Source organism: Lepisma saccharinum, chromosome 2 (genome assembly GCF_977018435.1).
Source record: "Lepisma saccharinum chromosome 2, izLepSacc3.1, whole genome shotgun sequence".
Taxonomy (NCBI): domain Eukaryota; kingdom Metazoa; phylum Arthropoda; class Insecta; order Zygentoma; family Lepismatidae; genus Lepisma; species Lepisma saccharinum.
Genome location: NC_139230.1, coordinates 90,916,918 through 90,938,121, shown reverse-complemented (window position 1 = coordinate 90,938,121; position 21,204 = coordinate 90,916,918). Strand labels below are relative to the sequence as shown.

At 36.8% G+C, this 21,204-nt stretch overlaps 1 protein-coding gene across 2 annotated transcripts in view; it reads left to right on the top strand.

The window, feature by feature from the left end:
- LOC145984088 (uncharacterized) overlaps positions 1 to 21,204 on the top strand; it is a 501,971-nt gene that overhangs the window by 117,577 nt on the left and 363,190 nt on the right. For both annotated transcript variants that reach the window (XM_083117495.1, XM_083117494.1), the window contains exon 12: positions 13,085 to 13,260. In XM_083117495.1, the coding sequence (XP_082973621.1) occupies positions 13,085 to 13,260 (176 nt within the window). The remainder of the gene's footprint in view (positions 1 to 13,084; positions 13,261 to 21,204) is intronic.

Below are 21,204 nucleotides of genomic sequence, written 5' to 3'. Positions count from 1 at the left end.
GTATTAAACAAATCCATACGTGGATCTGTATGAGTTTATTATTTCCATTTGCAAAAACATCGATTTTGTTTAGTTTGTAATTGTCAGGGAAAAATGTAAATTTTGTCCTGGAAAACCTGTAAAAGTCAGGGAATTTCATTTCTGCTTGTTTGTAGCCACCCTGATAAATGCTCAATGGGATTTAAGTCTGGACTTTGAGCTGGTGTTTGTAGTAGTTTGGGCACATTCCATATTAGCGAATTCATGTTAACTCGCACCTTATGCTTACTGTCATTGTCTTGTTGGAATCTGTAGATGGGCGGCATGTCAATTTTTTGGCCACTCTGCTTTACATTGTTCTTCAGTATGACCAAATAGACATATGCATCCATGATACCATCAATAAACTGGATGGTACCAACACCTTTGGATGACCTACAGGTCCAAATCATTAATGACCCACCACCGTGTTTAACTGTTGGAACTGTGTTAATGTGATCATTGTCTCTATTTGATTTTCTCCAGACCCTATTTATCCCATCTGACCCGTATATATTAATCTTGGACTCATTTGACCATATGACATTATCCCAAAATTCCTGGTCCTTGTGGATGTGCTCTTTCGCGAATGAAAGTCTATTCCTGCGATTCACCTTATTTACATACGGTCTCTTTCGTGGTATTTTGCCATGATATCCATGCTTCCACAAGGCATGTTGGACAGTTTGATCGGACATCATGTTGCCAGCAACATTTTCTACTAACGGTCGTAACTGAGGAACACTTAGTCGGGGGTTTTCTCACACTCTTTTTAAAATAAAGCGTTCATCACGTTTATTCAACCGTCTCTCTTTTGGTTTTCTCGGCACATTCTGTGTTGAACCTTTCTCTGTAAATTTGTTTACTACGTAGGTATTGAACTGTGGAGTGTGATTTATTGACTGTTTGTCCAATTTTTCTTAATAATAATAATAACCTCCAAGGGCCAAAATTATAATAACATCCTTCAGATCGGAACTAAGTTCCTTCACCTTGCCCATTTCGAACACGCTGATAGATAGACGATAGGCCTACAACAATATCTATGCCAGCATCCCGCTTGACGGGGAGCGTGCCTGCATGTTCAAACTTGTTACGAAGTTGCAAAATGCACGAAATCACCCGAATAGCGGTGGCGCTGTATGCGAGGAAGATTGAAACTCTTGCCTGTACGAATAACAATGTTGCATGAAACAGCGTGTTTTTCTCTTTTCACACAAATTATATGTTCTGTTTATACACTTTGAACATACATTTTTATTGACATTTGTTGGTGAAACCTTGATTAACATTAATTTCCATGTGCATATGAAAATGATTATATTTTCTAGTAGATATGCCATTTTTTCCTCGGAAATTCTTTGTGTACGAATAACAATGTTACATACTGTATAAGATCTCACCAGCAAGAAATTATTGTTACAAGAATGATAGAGTTTCTGGAATTACAGTTATTTTCGAGATAGTATTTGTTCACAAATTTTAAAATTACAATACGTTTAGAACACTCAGGTTTACACGACAGTTTCCTTTAATAATTTTATCATATTGCAAAAAGTATGTACAAGTTATTGACTTTCCTGCAGAAACGACAATTTTCTTTAGTTAATATACATAGTTTTCAAATTTATGTATTTCTCCTACTTTTGCGTCACTTTTCTGTAACTTTTGCTAATCATGACATCATCATCATCATCCTTCGCTGTTTCCTGCCTCTGGCTGGGTCGGCATAGAAGTCAAGCCTCTCCATTTTTTTCCTGGTCTTTCACAACTCCTCTCTTTCCAAGGTGTTCCAATCTTGTCTCGTAACACCATCCACTATCTGCTCTTTCCACCGACATCTTAGTCTCCCCCTTGGCCTTATTCCCACTCCTTGTGCATTGTAAGCTCTTACTGGTAGTCTTTCTGCATCCATCCTCTTCATGTGTCCGAACCATCTCATCTGTGCCTGATCTATTCTGTCCTGAAGCTTCACTACACCCACTGTCTGTCAAATCTCCTCATTTCTCATTCTATCCCTTCTAGTCTTCCTCACAAGACTCCTTGAAAAATTAATCTCCACTACCTGCATCTTTTCTTTGTCTCTCTATGTTATTGTCCAAGTCTCTGCTCCATACGTAATTATTGGCACATAGTATGTGTTACATATTACCTTCTTGCATTTTATAGGTACATCCCTATTCCATATTAATCTTCGAACGCTTTGATATAGTCCACCACCATTCATTTGTCCTTCTTTGTTTACCTCCTCATCTATTCTTCCACTTCTCTCAATCATGACAATGAGGATAAATGGTTTATTTAATTATTCTCTTATCTATAGTTGCTTTCTGCCACTTTCGGCTAATTGTGAGAACGAGGAAGAATGATAATGAAATGTTTATTCTCAAGAAAAATATGTTGATGTGAACATAAATACTTAATTCTACCAAATTTTATTTGTGTATAATTGTAATAATTATGTAATTTGGGTAACACCCTAATTGCAATATTCATATATCAAATTTGAATTGATATGCCACTTGCATAGGTATGGTATTCTCAAAAACTATAGTAAAAATAAGTAACTGAAGTAACATTGCTATCAAAATTATCAAATGACTGGAATCATTATAATGAATAACAGAATCTATTTACCAGTAGTAGGGGATTTTTTTAAATACCCATATCATTGTTTTTAAGTTTTTTTTATGCAGAAGTAGCGCAAAAAGTAGCGAAGTAGAGAGTAGCGAACAGGAGTAGCGTAGCGAGCTACTTTTTGTAAATTTAGCTGTAGCTGTAGCGAAGCTACATTTTGGAAGAGTAGCTGTAGTTGTAGCGAAGCTACTTTTAAAATGTAGCGTTCTGATCACTGGTATTAAATTATGGCTTGTTCATATAACTTCCATTTACGGTAAAAGGTTTATCTCTACCAGCTTTCTGCCACTCTGTGCTGAGTCATGTGGATGCTGATGCTGATACACTCATGTCATCTGCCTTATAGCAGAAGAGCTTTCCACATTGCAAGAATTCTTCGCACGATGCTCTCTCAATGTACTTTTGAACATTCACCATCCTTTCCCTTGCATCGGAATGTAAATCTCTTCCATGCTGAAAACCACCTAGAGGCACTGCAAGCACAACTACAAAGAAACTTTCTATGCTGCACATCTATTCTATTTTAAACTTCACACTGCCAGTAAGGGAAGGAAAACATAGTATGCAGAGGGCATTAGGGTGTGGTGAACTTTGGCAATGGTGGTAGTGAGTTCACCAATGTTGTTGGTTTTCACGTACACAGCCTCTTACTGTTGTCTACTCCTTGAGCAGGAAGCTGGTACAGTTATTCTTTTCCTCTGTAGTTTAACTATTTGGTCACCTTTCTGAGCATTTGTTACAATTATTGAACTGAAAAGGTTTAAAAATCAATCATGAGGGATAATTTCTACCTTTTCCATGAGCATGTGCTAACTTTTCAACCTCTTTGAGTTGACTCAATTTCTAAATATTGAATATATTTTGAACACCCAATGGGATAGTGAATGAAGTGGTCAAAGTTTTTATGATTTTTTGTTGTGCAATTGTAGAGATCTGGGGTGTGCTCCACCTCAAGTTGCATCAATAAGTTGTATGATAGAGTGAGTTGTTGTGAAACTCTTCAATTATGGAAGGTTCATTCTAGTGTTGGGCGATATATCGTCTTTCTACATGATAAGGAAAATAAATACGTTAAATAGTAATAATTAATTTTAACTACTTACATAGGTTAGTATGGAGTCTTATTAGGACAATGTTTCGGAGGTCAAACTGCCTCCTTCATCAGGTTCATGGATGTTTCTAGGCACAAAGCATAGTGCCGCATAAACAAAGTGTTGAATGAGGAGTCGGTTAAAAATCTGCCATATTCCAATTTAAAAAATCTCAGCATGTTAAAAACATTGTAAAACCAATCCACACTTATTTTGAAATCACTAAAAAAGGATCGCAAGTGGCCGTTACGAGCCCAGGCTGGTTGTGAGGCCTACACTAGTGAGCAGCTCCCACCTCAACTGGAAGTTGGAAGTTGAAAGCTACCTCCCCTCCTATAAACCGTCCCTCATTAATCTCTTATGTCACCAGTCTAAAGTGAATTCTCGTTCTTCTTTCACTGCTCTGATAACCTCCAAAGTAACATGGAAACCTAACTTGGCATCGGTTTTCACAGCCTTATCCCATTTTTTAAGAAAATTGATCCATCCTTCCTCTAAATTACCGTCGTCTCTTGAGTTTTTTCCTATTTACCGTGCAAATATATACGGCTTCATAAACATTCCTATATCATTTATCATCATCTTTCCTAATCACTTCTCTTTTTACAATCTTATGCCAACTTTCTATAATATGCTCGGAGAGACCAGTTTTGGGTACCCCTCCCCGATATCCTTGTCATGCTCGCCCCATCTTATGTGCATGCTTCTTCTGGTCTGTCCGATGTATTCTTTGCCACATTCACATTCAATCCTATAGACCCCTTTTTGTTCTTCCGGGTTTTCCTGCTCCCTCCCCCCTTTTTATACTGCGTGAAATGTTTTTCTATGTTCCGGGGGGCTTTCATACCACATTTTATACCATATTTTCTTACAGTTTTTTCTATTTTTTTGGATAACCCTTTATAGTAAGGGATTCCGACAAAAAGATCCTTATTTGTCACATTCCCTACCTCAATGTCTTCCTTTGCACTCTCATTAGCGTCATTGGTGTTCTCCCTTGTTACTATCTTTCATGCTTTTCTGGCTACCTTATTTGTTTCTTGATTTGTATACCCATTTTTTAAACCTACCTCCGTTATCCATGAGATTTATTTTTATTTTTCTTTTATTTCATTGCATAGCCTTTCTGCCTTGATGAAAAATTAAGAAAAACATTTGTCTTAATCCTTCGAGAGTGTTCGGACTTTTTGTTAATATATAAGTCACCAGCTAGCTGTGTATGGAATACCCCTGTTTTTATTCCTTTATCGGTTTTTGTGATGCTCAGGTCAAGAAAATTAATTTTCCCATCAACGAGGTTTTCTCTAGTAAAACCAGTCCTTTTATTCTGCTTTCCTAATTCATCAAAAACAATATCAAGCTCTTTTTCCTTTCCGATGATTAGAATATCGTCGACGTACCTCCCATAGTATTTTAAATTACACCCTGTTTGCTCTAAAGCAGCTTTTCCCACAAAATACATAAAAATGCTAGCTACAATGCATGATACCAGGTTGCCCATTGCCAACCCTTCTTTCTGTCTGAAGATCCTATTGTTGACATAGAAATAATTATAAACCGTTACAAGGAAGAACCACCTAACACCTAACAAAATTCTCATAGCTTGGGAATATGAATGACTAGAAGCAGTATACAAAGTCGCAGGAGAACCCCCCCCCCACACACACACACAGTACCACCACCACCAACCAGCACTATCTAAGCATCACCCAATCTGCCACGATACGAGATAAACTTTTTGGCGTGTCCCATCTCCTTTTATGAGATGAGAAGGGAAATGTCTCATCTCGTGAACAACACTAATATTAACAATGGAAGCATCCCCCTAGCCATTCCAAAAGTCTCTAGCAAACATCCCCTCATGTAAGAATTTCCAGTTCAATGAAATGTCACTCACAAGGAAACAGTCATGCCCAGGTTGAGAGTCAAACGTGGAACTTCCTCAGATAAATCATAAATTTTGTGTATAATAATTAGAACGCCAGTTCATTCATGGTAATTCTAAATCTGCAGTTTGGTTTGCATATATAAGCAGGATAATATCCAGTTTTCGAGGGCTCATAGCGTCGAAGCGAGGAGTCAAACAAACAAAAATAAATGTTTAAGATTTTTTATTATTATTTATTTATAATCTCTATGCACTGTGAAAGTTTGTACGATAAGCCTTTGCATACATTGTTAATTATTATTTTTCGACACTTGAGACAAGAATGAGAATTGCCCTCCGAAACCGAGATGGATGTTTATAAATCGAGACGAACTGTCAATAAGACATTTACAAATAAACACGAGACAGACATTTACAACACTCAATGAGAACGAGACCAAGGCTGCCATGTTTCGTCACGATAGAATCCTCAGTGGTGAGGTTGTGAACTAGCCAATTAATGCGTTCGGGGTAAAGAGATGAGGCAGCTTTTTTCGCAGTACAAAAGTACAAAATTCAAAATATACCATACCATTTCAGTATGGGATATAATGTTATACACATGGTCATATATATAGTTCACGTAGAGGTGGGGGGGGGTCAAATGTTGGTATGATTAGGGTTGCTTTATTTTGTAAGTGAGGACACTGCTGGCCGGAAGCTTGTTGGAGAGCAGGGGGGAGGGGGTGCTGGACCCAACAAAGTTGTGTGTATGTAGTCACGAAGTCACGCTACTTAGTATTGATACTTTTTCTGTTCATCTTGTGTCACTGCATTTTTAAAAACCAAATTTCTTTAAGATGACTCGAGGGGGAAGAATAACTGATTTGACAGTCTCAATGCGTCTCCTTATCGCAGAAATTCTGAAACTATCAGGAAATTGCAGACATTTGGTCTGCAGTCCCCCATCTGGTGTGTGGAATTACATAATTTCCTTCCCATCCGTATCCCGTCCTATATGTCTCTAATTTAAGAGAATGAATAAGTCCGAAGAAATTTTTATGAACAAGCGGATAGAACAGGTAATCTGGTAATTTTACTGAACCAAAAGGGGGTGCACTGGTGTTGGACCCGTTGAACCCTATACGCCTATGGTTATACACATTATTTTCTTGTAATAATTATACATAAACTAAGTATTGATATGTACTGTGCAACTGATGTAATATTCTCAGTGTATTTTCTCTTATCTGCACAAATATATTTTATCATAATTTGCGCAACAGAATTGAACCACAAACTGAAATTGTGTTATGGAAAATAAAGTAAAATAGGCTTTATAAATAAAGTGAAGAATGTGAAAATTATTATTTTGCACTACATAGGTTATGGTAAATTGTGGTAAATATAAGTTTAAAATATATTTTTGAAAATTTGGTCAGTATCCAATTTTACAAGCAATAGTTTATACATGACTTGATGAGAACACACTCGCAGCAGAACCCTTTCGTTTATTTTTCATGTGAGCAGCAGGGATATTTAATAGAAGAATGATCATTACATTGCATAGCTTTTCCTTCCACTATCGCTCCTTCTTCCATTATTTAAATCTGTACAGATTTGTAAAACTGCTGCACACAAACATTGGCTCTTCATGACTATTGCCTCCCCTGCCCTCAGTATGCTGAACCATAAACGCTCAAAGAGCAGATGACAAAAGAGCTCTAAATAGTGATGTATCAACATGGTGGGGCGTGTTTTGAGCGCAACGCTAGCCTCGCAACTTTGGATGTCTCGTTTGCCCCTTAAACTGAAAGCAGAGAAACGCGAGAACTTACATGGGTCATTTTTCCAGGGTGTAGTTTTTAAAATTGTTGTCAAAAAAATGAGTGGAAATGTCCATTGTTTTCTTCTCTTGAGCAATAATTTCTTCTTGACATGTATACCTTTGTTCAGGCCATTCGCTCTTAGCTTCTTTTAACCACAATGGGCCTTCCCACCATCTTGATTCCATTAACAGCTTGGGTGAACACCCTCTCGAAGGAAGATCAGCACAGTTCATAATACCCAGTACATAATTCCAAGATTCTCTCTTGCTCATCGTTCTTATTTCATGCACACAATTTCCTACAAAGGTGTTCCACAGATCATTGCGTCTAATCCATGAAAGAACTGTAGTCGAATCTCTCCAAAAATTAATTGGTATGTCCCCAATGTCCAATGATTTGGTTACTGAAGCTGTTAATCTCACTCCAATAAGAGCTGCCATCAATTCCAAGCGGGGTATGGTTAACTTCTTTATCGAAGCTACCCTTGATTTAGCTTGCACTAATTGCACCTTGACTTGTCCCTTAGCAATGGTTCTCAAGAATACTATAGCTGCATATGCCTTTTCACTAGCATCACAGAACACATGCAAACTCCAATCTTCCGAGCCTTCAGCAATCCACCTAGGAAATACAAGCCCTTTCAAATAATGTAATTCTTCAACCCACTGTCTGAATTTTCTTCCCATTTCTTCGGGCACTTCTTCATCCCAACTCAATTTTAATAAACATGTTTCTTGAAGAAGGATCTTCGGATACAATGTCACTGGAGAGGTAATTCCAATAGGGTCAAATATTCTGTTGGCAGTTGACAAAATAACTCTTTTGGAAACAACTTGAAACTTCATTCCTTGAAAACATTCTGGTCTCAATTCAAAATTATCTGTTCTTGTTTCCCATACCAAGCCTAATACAGATATTCTGTTATCTTCTGACAAGTTTCCTAGTGAGGTATACTCCTGCCCTCGCAGTTCAAATTTCGCTTCTGCCATCAAATGATTAGCTTCTTCAATAAACTGGTGGAGCTCCTTTTCATTGTTCACACTAGTAACACAATTATCTACGTAAAAACTCTGCAACAGCTGTGCAATATATCCTTGGAATAACTGCAGCTCTCTTCATTACATTTTTTCAGAGCTTGCTTCAGATGGTGTTCAATTACTGCACAATAAAAAAAAGCTACAACTAGGGATGTTCCGAAGCCGATTACAGATGTATGAAAATCGGCCGAAATTGACACATCGGCATCGGTATCGGAATCGGCAAAAATCCGATATTTAAACCGGTAGAGATTATACTAGAGTTTTTACCTTCTAATAAGTTTTATATTCTAGTTTTGTAAGATTAATTGAAAATTAGGTTATGATTCATCATTATGGTAGAGTTTTTGTAATAAAATTATTGCAAACTCTTATTCAGAGGATCAACCTAACTATAAATCGGAAATAAAACAGTACATTGCTCAACCAGAATCTGCTATTGTATTGGAAATTCAAAAACGAATATTCAAACCTGAAGCAAGTCCTGAGAAAATACTTGGGCATACCTGCTGCATCAGTATTCAGTGATTGAGTGTTCAGTGTTGCTGAAGAGATTTGAGATAAGACAAGAAAGAAGTAGGTTACTTCCTGAAGTGCTTCCAAATCTCGTGTTTCTGAAGTTGAATCTGGCAGAACAGGAATTCATTTTGCATTTCAAAGAACTGCTTGTGTACTAATGTTTAATCTCTTGAGAATCCATTTTCTTCTTAAAGGGTCACATAACATTTTGTAGATGCAAATGTACATTCGCATCTCTTGAGAATATATATGTATATACATATGATATGCAATAGAAATGTACATAGCAAATTTATTTTTGTCATGCTGAAAATAACATCCCATTTCTGTTTAATAATCTTATGTATCGGAATCGGTTAAATAACGGCATCGGTATCGGTTCCAAAAATTATCGGTGAGTACATCGGCATCGGTAAATTTTCAGCTTTTTCACATCCCTAGCTACAACTTACACCAAAAACAACTCACTTGTGACGATAAACCTTTGTCACCTTTCTCATCTATCCAAAGAAATCTAAAAAAAATCACGGTCGCTTTTACGTAAACTAATCTGTAGAAAAGCCTTCCTTATATCTGAGACGACTCCCAATTTGTGTAACCGAAAACTTGTCAGAATTGAAGGAATTATTTCAATCAAATTAATGCCTTTCTCTAAACACTGGTTCAATGAGTAATGCCCCTTTTCTCTTGCAGAAGCATCAAACACAGGGCGTATCCTGGTGGTCTCACTGTTCAATTTTACAACATGTCTATGAGGTAAATAGTGTCCCATGGTGTCTATCTCTTCAGATGAAACCTCCTCGACAATGCCTTCTTTTAGCCACTCATTGAAAACGTGACAATTCTTCATAACAGTCATCTTTCTTCAGTTTTTCAACAAGTGTATCCAGTCTTCTTTTACACATTTCTAAATTACTAGGAAGATGTGGGTGTCCCTCCACCCATGGCATTTTTACCTCATACCTTCCTTCTTCGTCAATCGTCAGAGTTCGTTCAAAATAATCCATCACTGCCTCTTGACCTTCAATTTTGGACTTCTTTTCTCCAGGATCTAATTTCATCTAACATCTAATTTCCACAAGTCTGCAACCGAAGCTTCCTTACAGAACATTGAAGCTGCAATCATGGACGAAACTCTATGACTTTCATGTGCAGTAATCTTGCCCATTAGTATCCAACCAAGCAGTGTTTCCATTGCTACCAATCCACATTTTAGAGCAAACTTCTTGCCAGTGAAAATTTTACCAGCTATATCAGCACCAATTAAAACTTCCACTGGATCATTTTCTCTATCGGAAATTTCTACACCTATCCGTTTCAACTCTGCTAACTAAGGACCTTCAGTAACAGATGTTACACTGTCACAAATATTAGGCTGATCCATGGCTTCAAAATTGCAAGCATAATCACTTCTGATGCTACTCAGTCTGACACGATTGCAATTATGTTCATATGGTGCAGAAAGAATGTCAACAAAAAGTGCATGTGTGAGATTTTCCTTTTTTACAACCTCATAATTCATTTCCTTTGCTGTAGATGTACAAATGTAGGACCAGTATCAATGATTGCTTTTGCATATTTTTCAGCACTTTGTCCTCTTATTTTTACAACTAATGTTTGCAGAAACGTTTCAACATGTTCACTATTTGTCAAGGAATTTTCAACAATCGTCTGTAACTTAGTCTGCTTCCCTGGAAAGTCTGTTCCCTGCGTAGTCCTTTGACCAGAGCACATCACTTCAACATGCTGCCCCTTGCAAATCCTGCATTTTAATTTTACACTACAGTTTCGACTAAGGTGGCCTTTTTTCAAACATCTGTAACACAACCCCTTTTCCCTAAGCATCTTTTTCCACAAAGGACCAATTGCGTGCCTTCACACACTCCTCACTAACATGCGAATCACCACAAAATAGACACTTTGAAGAATCCCCCTTAATCAATTCAGCTGCCGTGGGTATAGATTCAGTACGACTACTACGTTCCTTCTTTCTCTTCAGATCAAACCCAGCTACATCAAGTGCTATTTTTACTTTTTATACTTTCTAGACGACTCTCCAATTTAGAATCTGTGGAATTTGCAGCACTTCTCTGCCACACTTGCAAAATTTCTTCCGGTAAACATGACTAAACAAGAGGGTATAACATTGCAGCACACTTGTCTGATGTTATTCTTAACGTACTTAATGCTCGTAACTGTGATTCCATTTTGTCATAAAGAACAGCCAGTTCCAACTTACTGTCACCATTTAAGTTGTGTAACACCAACTTCAAAAGTTCACGAACGTAAACTTCCACTAACACATCATCACGGCTGAAACATGACTTAAGTCCTTCAATGACCTTGGGATAGTTTTTGTCACTGAGGGGAAAACTTTCTACAAACTGACGTGCTTTTGAACCAGGTATGGTAGCTTGTACAAGGTATTGAAATTTATCACAATTATCAATGTCCTCATCCTTGTCAATTTGTTTGAATTGGCTCCAGAAGGGTAACCAGTTCTTCACATTAGCATCAAATTTTTTAAGTTCCACTACTGGTAATTTGATTTTTCATTTGCAGTTTACCGATGTGTCACTAACTGCATCACTACCATTGTTCAACACCTGCTTACTTAATTACTGTTCCACCATAGTCTTGATTCGATAAAAGTTACATGCATACTTATCTGAATTTTCTGCTTCGATGATCAAATCCTCTTCTTTGATATCGTCATCCATCAACAAATCATTGTGCTCTTTGTCCAGATCCTGTAATTTGCCGAATTTATCTTGCAACAAACGGAAATTACTCTGCACTTCCACTAAATCCGGGCAATCACCATTGAACGCTGCTTCAATGTTCTTCGCTACATGCGTAAATGACAAACTCGTTACTGTTCTTAATGTACTTATCTTTTCCATGGCGTCTCAATCTTTGCATTACACAAAGTCTCCCAGTCCTGTCACAGTCGCCAAATGTTAGAAACGAAATGCCAATATAAGTAAATTAAGGTTTAATCACATACACACAGACATTGAGTACATGACATTTCTCTTGCCGGTCACACAATAAATATCCCACAAAAATACACAGAATATTCACATCAAAAACATACACAGAATACTCATATCACGCAAATACATAGAATTCTGACTTTTCTATTTCTAACAGTTATTTTTTGTTGGTTTTTCACTAATCTTGTGGATAGCAATAAATGGGTGAAAGAACAACCATAAAGTAACATGCATGTGTGTTGTAGAAAATGAACACACATCTCCCTCTGTTAATTGCAATTATTATATTGAGCTTATGGCAGCCTCTGTGATATAGTGGTGATGATCATAATTGCTACAGTGCCAGGCATCCTATGTTCAAATCCTGGTTAAGAAATGGATGTGTATTGTCCCTTCATTTACCCTGATTGCATGATTAGCCCATTTTTTGTACAAAGTTCACTGTCTGGTGGTATACCTCATTTTAGTATGTTTCTCTATGCTGTGCCCTGCACGAAAGCACACAACAATACACAATTTTCAACATTATAATTTGCAAAAGCAAAACTTCTTGAACCTCACTTCCAATTGTTTAAAATACTATCCACTAGCTAACACACGCACACATGTACTGCCTCTAGCGGCACTCTGGACAGTGAAATTTAGCAAGAACAACCAGGCTGGTTAGAGAGAGTGATCAGTGAATGCGATTGAGCAGGCAGTGGTCTAGTAAATAGTTTTCCTTCTACGATTTTTATTTTATTTGGTGCAGCAGCACACTTGAAAACCTTATGTTTCTATTGACTTACCTGATTCCTTGTTCCTTAAGGAACATTCCTTTACAATTTTATATCAGATTTGTAGTATTGGCAGTTTGTTGGTATCTGCAAGAATTTTATACCAATCTCTCAATACTAAATATATATTTTTTTATTTATGTTGAGAACATCTCTATGTCTTTCTTGATATTTGGAAAGTTAAAACTTTGTTGTCCATTCTAGTATTTATGAAGAAAAGAGTATACCACATACAGTAGTTATAATTCAATGTATTTTTGTTTCCATCTGTGTAAGTATCATCATGATAATAAATCTACTTATTATTTTTGCAGTCGAGCAAGAGACTTTTGAACGAATTCTGCTCCTTTTTCTTGTTTGGAGATGATGACCTGATGAGAAATATACGAAGACTGGGCTATGATGTTTCACATCAACAAGAACATGTGCATGAATATGATTATGCAGTTCATAATTTGTATGAAGACCTGAGTGATGGCATTAGACTTTCGTAAGTATAAGTTTTTCACAATGTATAGATTTCTTGTTTCTTTTAATGTTATTTTTTTTTAATGGACTTTATTTGATGTACCCAGACACACATATATGATGAATAAGAAACGAAAATTTTGGTACATGGTCTAGGCATATTTCCAGTTCAGATTGGGTATATAAAATAACATTTGAATGTTTTTATTGTGAATAAATTCTGACATTTGATTTCAAAACTTTCTACTTATCACACAAAACAATGATTTCCACCCTTCTGAAATTTCTATATTTTGTAATTTCATCAATGGGAAATGCATTGAAGTAAGTGTTTATCTGTCTCCACAGTGGTTGCCTCAGTGGCAGTACAAAACCATGTGCAGAAAACATATGCTTAAAATCATTGTTTGACACAGGTGCCCAAATAACTCTCATGATATTAAAATAAATTTTGGTATTAAAATAAATTTGTGTGCAATTTTGGAAAGAAAAATCCTTTTTTTAATGGAAAAATACATTGAATGTTCCTGCATGTACTTTATCATTTTGATTTCTCAATGAACAAAAACTTGTAGATTCTTATCAATTTAATATCCAAATTATTAATAGTTACATGCCAGGCATATCCTCAAAAAAGTAAAGTGCTCCCCTGTGCTTTGCACCATGCCATGAAGGTGTATAGGGAGATATACCAGGCATATCCACAAAAGAAAAAATGTGTGTATTTTATAACTTTTATAAAAGGGATTGGGAGCATGGTATCAACATTAGGGAGAGGTACTTTGTTCTCCTTTTCCCCAAAAAGTGATGAACCTATGACTATGATAAATAACCTCACCGAATTTGAAGTGCATGCAGTTGAACTTTTGGCTTCCCGGGTGGTAACACTCTCACTGTGTAATCAAAGGGCCAAGTGTTCAGTCCCTGGTGCATGCACATTGCATGCCCGACCCTGTGGCCGAGTGGTTAGCACATCGCGCTGCGGCGCCAAGGGTCCTGGGTTCGAATCCTGGTCGGGCTTGGTTGTTTGTGAATGTCCATTCATCAATTTCATCATTTCATCACTCATCCCCATCTTCGCAAATTAGCCAAGAGGCACAAAACGTGAAGTAAAATAAACTAAATCAATCAATCAATCAATCAATGCACATTGCATGTTGCACTTTGAACTGTATTTCTAGTCCTGATTAGCCTAGCTGAACATGAAGTGGATTTGAAACAAACTTTGACTTTTCACGCAATAATCTGCAGTGTTTCGCAGATTCATTGTGAAGTGTGTGAATTGTGTATCACAGACATTGTGAAAAATTGACAACATTGAAACATTGGCAAAAATTTATACCTGCCTCAGTTACTTTTGTATGCACTGTAGTTACCAGTGTTTGGAAGTTACAAGTTACTGTAACAAAGTTTTGAGTAATAGTTATATTTTGTAATAGTAACTGTAATAGAAGTACTTCTTAAGGTTAGTAATGTACCTCAGCTTTTTTATATTATTATTGTCATCATCATCCATCCTCTAAGGACAGCTGGACCACAGGTATTCCAAACAATATATTAACTTTGTACAGCTGGTATTATCCCTGAACCAGCACCACAATCCAGGGATGATATTAATTTTGTGTGTGTGTGTGTTTTTAATGTAATATGAAATATGAACATTGGTAGTTTTTGAAAAGCTTACTTTATTTTTCTTTCTTAAAAATTTTAAAACTCTTCAAATACACCCAGGAGAGGTTGCATTGTGTTCTTTTAGACCAGGTTTATACTGTTTACGTCACCAATCTTGTTTTGTTTCCTGCATCCCTCCGTGTACATGCTCTCTCTTATCAAAGGCAAGGGTGTCATTAACATGTCCCACTCACTCATCACTTGTCAGTTGTGCGGCAGGCCAAGTGAGGATCAGTTTTCTTTTGTCGTAGTCATATCCACTCAGTGCAACTTAACCACATTTTATATATCCTGGATTTCCTGGTCTTTTTAACCACATAGCCTTTATTGTTTGGTATTTTACAATGTATTCTACAGAAGATCAGAGGATTTTGAGTGTGTGGGAGAGTGTAGAAAAGTAAGAAAACCACAGAAATGAAGTTTTCAGGGAACAACGTAGACAATTGTTTGAGGTGGATGAGAAGAACATGTGGATTTTGAAGATGGTGATGATGAAGTGAAGAGGATAACTTGAACCAAAGTGGACAAATCACAGTTGAACATGAACACAATTAGCTGGAACCAGTTCCTGAAAATGTGCTGTGTGAGCCTCCCACCAACCAGCTTTCATTACCTGCTGTACCAGAGTACATTGATAAAGATGAAACCACAAACTGATGTATCGAAAGGAAAAAAGCATACCAATGAAATATTGTAACTCACCTGCCAGGACCGAAAGGTGAAGCATGCAATGTCCTTTCTTCTATGGAAGCTTGAAAGATATTTTTTCTATGAAATAGAAAAATAAAATGAACTTTACTAATATTTGGATCGAGAGAAACAAAGCAAGGTTCTCACATGAACATTATTCCCTTCCCACAGACGTTTGAGAAATCTTTACCTTTCTGGTGTTCTACATTCGTTCCACCAAAAGCTTGAAGATATATGGGCAACTAATGGAACAAGGTTTTTCAAACAACAGTGAATTGGCAGCAATTCATATTCCTCTTTAGAGCAGTAAGATTTGATAACATTCAAAATAGGGAGAAGGCAAGCCAATCAGATCGTCTTTCCAAAATCTGTGACGTTTCCCAGTTTGTGGAATGATGTGCAAGTGCATGCACACCCAGTGAGAACTGCATGGTAGATAAAATGTTAGTCATTCCATAAATATTTGGCTTGACTTGTGTGAAAACATTTTGTAGAGTTAACATGGAAATTTTAATAAGCAAACAGTCTACAGGACCATTTAGTCATTACAGCTCTCCAAAGACTGTTGTCGAGAGAAGGATAGAGCCAATATCATGCACTGGGTGGAATGTGACAATGGATAATTTGTTCATGTCCTTTCCTCTGGCTCTATCTCTGCTAGAAAACCACTGCCTAGCAGATAGGACAGGAAAGAGGTTCCGCCATTGTTCTCTGCTAAAGACAAACCAATCAACAGCAGTATCTTTGGATTCAGACATGATTGCACATTGCTTTCTTACTCACCAAAAACAAAGTATTTTTTTTTTTATATCGATGTTTCATGATACTGACAATATTGATGCGAGTTCTGGAGAAGCCATGAAACCTGAGCTACCTGGCTCCCCGATGGCACAGTGGTAGTGTTTTTGCCTTGTAATCAAGGGATCCCAGGTTTGATACCTAGTGGAGACATGTGGTGGTGGTTCGGATCCCACTTTAAACTGTAGGTCCAGTCCCAATTAGTCTTACTGTGCATAAAGTGGGCTTAAACCACCAAATACTAAAAAGAAACCTGAGCTCCTTACATTTTACAATATGACAAAAGGAGAAGTTGCTATTGTAGATGAACAAGAAGGAACTTATTCTGTTTCAAGAACCTCCTGCCACTGCCCACGAACTATATTTTATGGAATTCTGAATGTAGCTGTAATAAATGCATACAGTACATTATCCTCAGACAAAACACACATAACAAGCTAATCCGACAAAAATTTTAAATATTGTTTTAAAAAAACAAACAGAATCTTTGAGATATGAAAGTGATGTGTTATCACTGGGACACTTGGCAGTAGGACAATATTTTCGCCTCAAGAGGCTGGCTTGAAAGCTTTGAAATTTTGAAACACTTTTCTCGGAAATGGCTAGCTAGTAGAGAGTTGCATGGGCTGATATGACTCACTGGAAAAAGGGAAGTCCACTTATCTGACCTGCCATGTGTTGGGACCTATGCTCTCAATGTGCAGCGCATGGTGGATGGACACGGGCTGACGTCATCCCTGCTTGGTTCTTTGCTGGGCAGGATCCATGTGCTTCCAACTGCAGTCTCAGAGTCTCAGGCTAGAGAGCCACGCCTACGCAGGAGCGGGTATTCACAATTCATACGGGACTTTGAGCGTGGGCTCCATCAGCTAGACAGTACACTATGGTAATCATTTCATAATAACTGAGCAGGCGATTGAAAATCTAAATATAAAGTTGACATAATTAGATTCAGCATTAAATACCATGAATATTTCAAGCCCTTTTCCAGTATAATGGAAATTATAAGCATAAGTAGTACTGTGTTACATGCACAGAAGATCACATGCTTCCAAAGTTTGCCGGATGGCTGGGTGGTTAAGCTGGTTTTGTATGGTGCTAAGGGTCTTTGGTTCGAATCCTGCATGGGGTAGTTACATTTTAAAACTTTTTTTATGTCTTGTTGCATTTCTATATTTATTCGAATGTATTGATAAAATTAATCAAAGAACACTCCACTGATTTACCATTTTTATCAATTTGATTAAAACTTTTTAAAACTATCCTCCTGGCAAACACTTAAAATAATTGTCAGGTTAGAAGATATTGTTAGTTTTATCCTAGTTACACACAAATCAAGAACATTAATAATATGAATATTACATTACAAATTTAAGAAAGAAAATAATATGTGTCAGGGTATATCTGTATATGACAAGGTATGTGTGGTTTCAGTTACAACTTAGGTTCTACATGTTGCATGCACAAGAAATGCTGGTTATCGAAACAATTTTCTTGCAAAAATATGCAGAGTATTTCAAATCATCTAAACAACATGTAGGTTCAAGGGTGCCCACAAGGTAAAAGTTCATGTAATTCTAATGGAGAAATTAAAGTGATATATTACAAATAATATTGTTTTCTTTTATATACAGGCTGTCAGTTACAGCAATTAACATATATCCAACAATATAATGAGAGAACATTTTCACAACAGACATTATAATCATGTTGACTGCCATAACTATTGGCGTGTGGGGTGGAAAATTTTTGGTCAGGATGGGAATGGGAAGGAAATATTAATAATCCTGATGTTCGGGATTGCAAAAATCTCCATTTCGCGACCAGGTCTGGAATTGTCCCTTTATCAATTTCATCTAATCACCATTCATCCCTGTCTTCGCAATTAGCCAAAAGTGTTGGAATAACAAAGTAAAATAAAGCAAATCAATGAAAACATAGTTTCCAATAGTTTCCTCATATTCCATATGAGGCGAGGATGAAGTTATAACAGAACTTATTAAACTTGGTGGTAACACATTGTTGACAGTAATACATAGATTGATTGTATCTATATGGGAAAATGAAACAATGCCCCACAAATGGAAATCTGGAATAATATGCTCAATTTAGATATAGCCTCTCCTTGTGAGTATGGATTTTGGTGTTTATTTAGAAAGTGGGCACTGGTGGTGGTGAAGGAAGTAATTATTTGGTGCTTCTTATTGGACTTTGGGTCAGCTTGTGGTGGAAGAGAAACGTAGGTGCAGTTGGAAACAGTGCCACCATGTGCAAAATGCCTCGGCCTACATTTGATTGATATTTTAAATTAGAAGACACGATCAAAATGTTATGACTTATGAAACAAAATCTACTTGATCACCAGCTTGGATGCCATTCACTCCAGATACAGTCCAAAGATGGGCAATCAGAGAATAATCATGAGGAGATAGGGTTTGTTGTAGAGGCCAGCACTAGTCTGTGGAAAAAAAAAAACAGGGGTCAGAAGAAGTAATTATCAAAGAAATGCTCGACAATCTAAATGTTCCCTTTAGGTTCAGTGTTATTAAATTCACTGTATTTTAATTGACAATTTGATATTAGTTATATAAGTCTCAGACTATGTTGGGCATCAATGGAAAGATCACCTTTATGGACTAATCAAGGAGCTCAATTTATAGTGGATGTATATGTTGAATGGTTCAAATCCTACTTTACATCATATATCAAGTCCAAATTAGCCTATCCCCATAAAGTGGACCAAACTCTTGTATTTACTCTAACATTAATCAACAATTCATTACATTTAAGTCTTGCAGGGTGATGTCCATAAAAAAGGTTTGTTTGTTTGGTTCTTTTTTGCCAGTTTCAATTAATTTATATTTAACATTGTGTGATATATTTGGGAACCATGTTTGCAGTTGTCTATTTATATCTTAATTTGGGCTAGGTTGATTTGTTGAACCAACACCCATACTGATGCCAATACTCTTACTGATTCTGATATAGATATATAAGCATTGTAGCAATTAAAAGTTGTGCTCAGAATATTTATAAATATTAATATTCAATTGCAATTAAAACACATCAATTTACTATAGTTTTGCTTTAAAATATTTGAAGAATTACATAAGGGAAAATGGTAATGTAAAAATATCTCAATGATTTAATTAAGAAACTCACTTTTGCTACACAATATTGGAGCAAATTAAATAAAATATTCACTTGGCATGATTTCCAGAATAATTAGACTGCAAAAATGTCTCATGGCATTTTTTGCAGACCCTGTGAGATGCCCAGACTTTGGAAAAGAATCATCAGGTGTTGATGATTAAATTTGAATTTATACCAGTGCCATTCATATTAGACAATACCAATAAATCAGCATTGGTATTCACTCAGCTCTAATTTTAATGGCTCTTTGCTTAACCCACTATCTTAACCAATGTATTGCATTCAACATTGGTGTTGTTCAAGAGGTATATTGTTTCTAAGATTTAAATAAAAATTTCGATTTTGTTTAACAGAAGACATCAGATAACCAAAAAGTGTGAATTGGAGGGAGTTGTGCATTCACTCTTTTAACATGTGCAGATCAAAATCTATGATTCATCACCTTGTGCTCTTGTATTGTAATCCTCAAATTAGCCTTGTAACACAGACTCTCCAAATGGTGTTCTTTTTCTCACTTCAATTGGGTAAATCATAGCTGGCTGAAGCAGAAATCAGACACTGATATCTATCAAGTTGCCAGACACACTAGAACAGCACTACACTTGCATGCTAATGGTAAAAATAGATAAGGAGATATAATGATGAATAATTTAGGGTGGTTAAAACTGTCATGCAGAACTGGAAGAGGGATGATGATGATTATCTAGTTCTTTGTTTCAGTTGTATCCATTTTGTGGTACCCTTCACATTCTCTTCTTTACCTGTTTTTCCCATTACCATGTAAGCGTACTCCCTTTATATGCATATACACACATTAGGGCTGAGCCGAAACCATTTTGAACTGATGCTGATGCCAATACTCTCACTGATTCCCACCAATACCAATACCTGTATAATTTCAGTTTTAAATAACAAAGGCTAGGTATCGAGTCATACAACCTCATCACATTCCTTTAATGACCTTAGGTAACTCCTAAGTTATTCTCATTGATTGATTTGCTTTATTTTACTTTGCCTTTTGTGACACTTTTGGCTAATTTGCGAAGATGGAGATGAGTGATGATGTGATGAAATTGATGAATGGACACTCACAAACATCCATGCCCAGGCCAGGATTTGAACCCAGGACCCCTGGCATTGTAGTGCCATGTGCTAACCACTCCACCATGGGGTCCGGCCCAAGTTATTCTCATGTAGCATTATACACTTTCAAATGTGTGAGATTTGGTGTTTTTATATGTGAACTTTTTTCTAAACCCAGGGGATGCAAAGAAAGAAGTTCTTGAAATGCTGCAAGACTTTTTAAAGTGTTGCAGTTACACCTAAACACCTGAACACCTCAACACTTTCACTTTCATGTAAACACTATTCATTGTTGTCGTTTAGGTTGTTAGGGGAGGCAGAAAAGCAACAGTTATTAAAATAATGCTCATCTGACCAGCTATCTTTATGTCCTGCTCTCCCTTATTCTCTGTCATGTGCAATTAAAACAAGACACTGTATTGTCGGTCAGTACCATCACATGAAAGACTGAACACAGAAGAGAAGAAATTGAATCCACAACCCTTCCTCGCTGCTTGAATGTAGATAGAACAAAACAAATTCCACATTCATGACCTAAATCCATATGAAGATCTCTGCTATCATCTGGCCT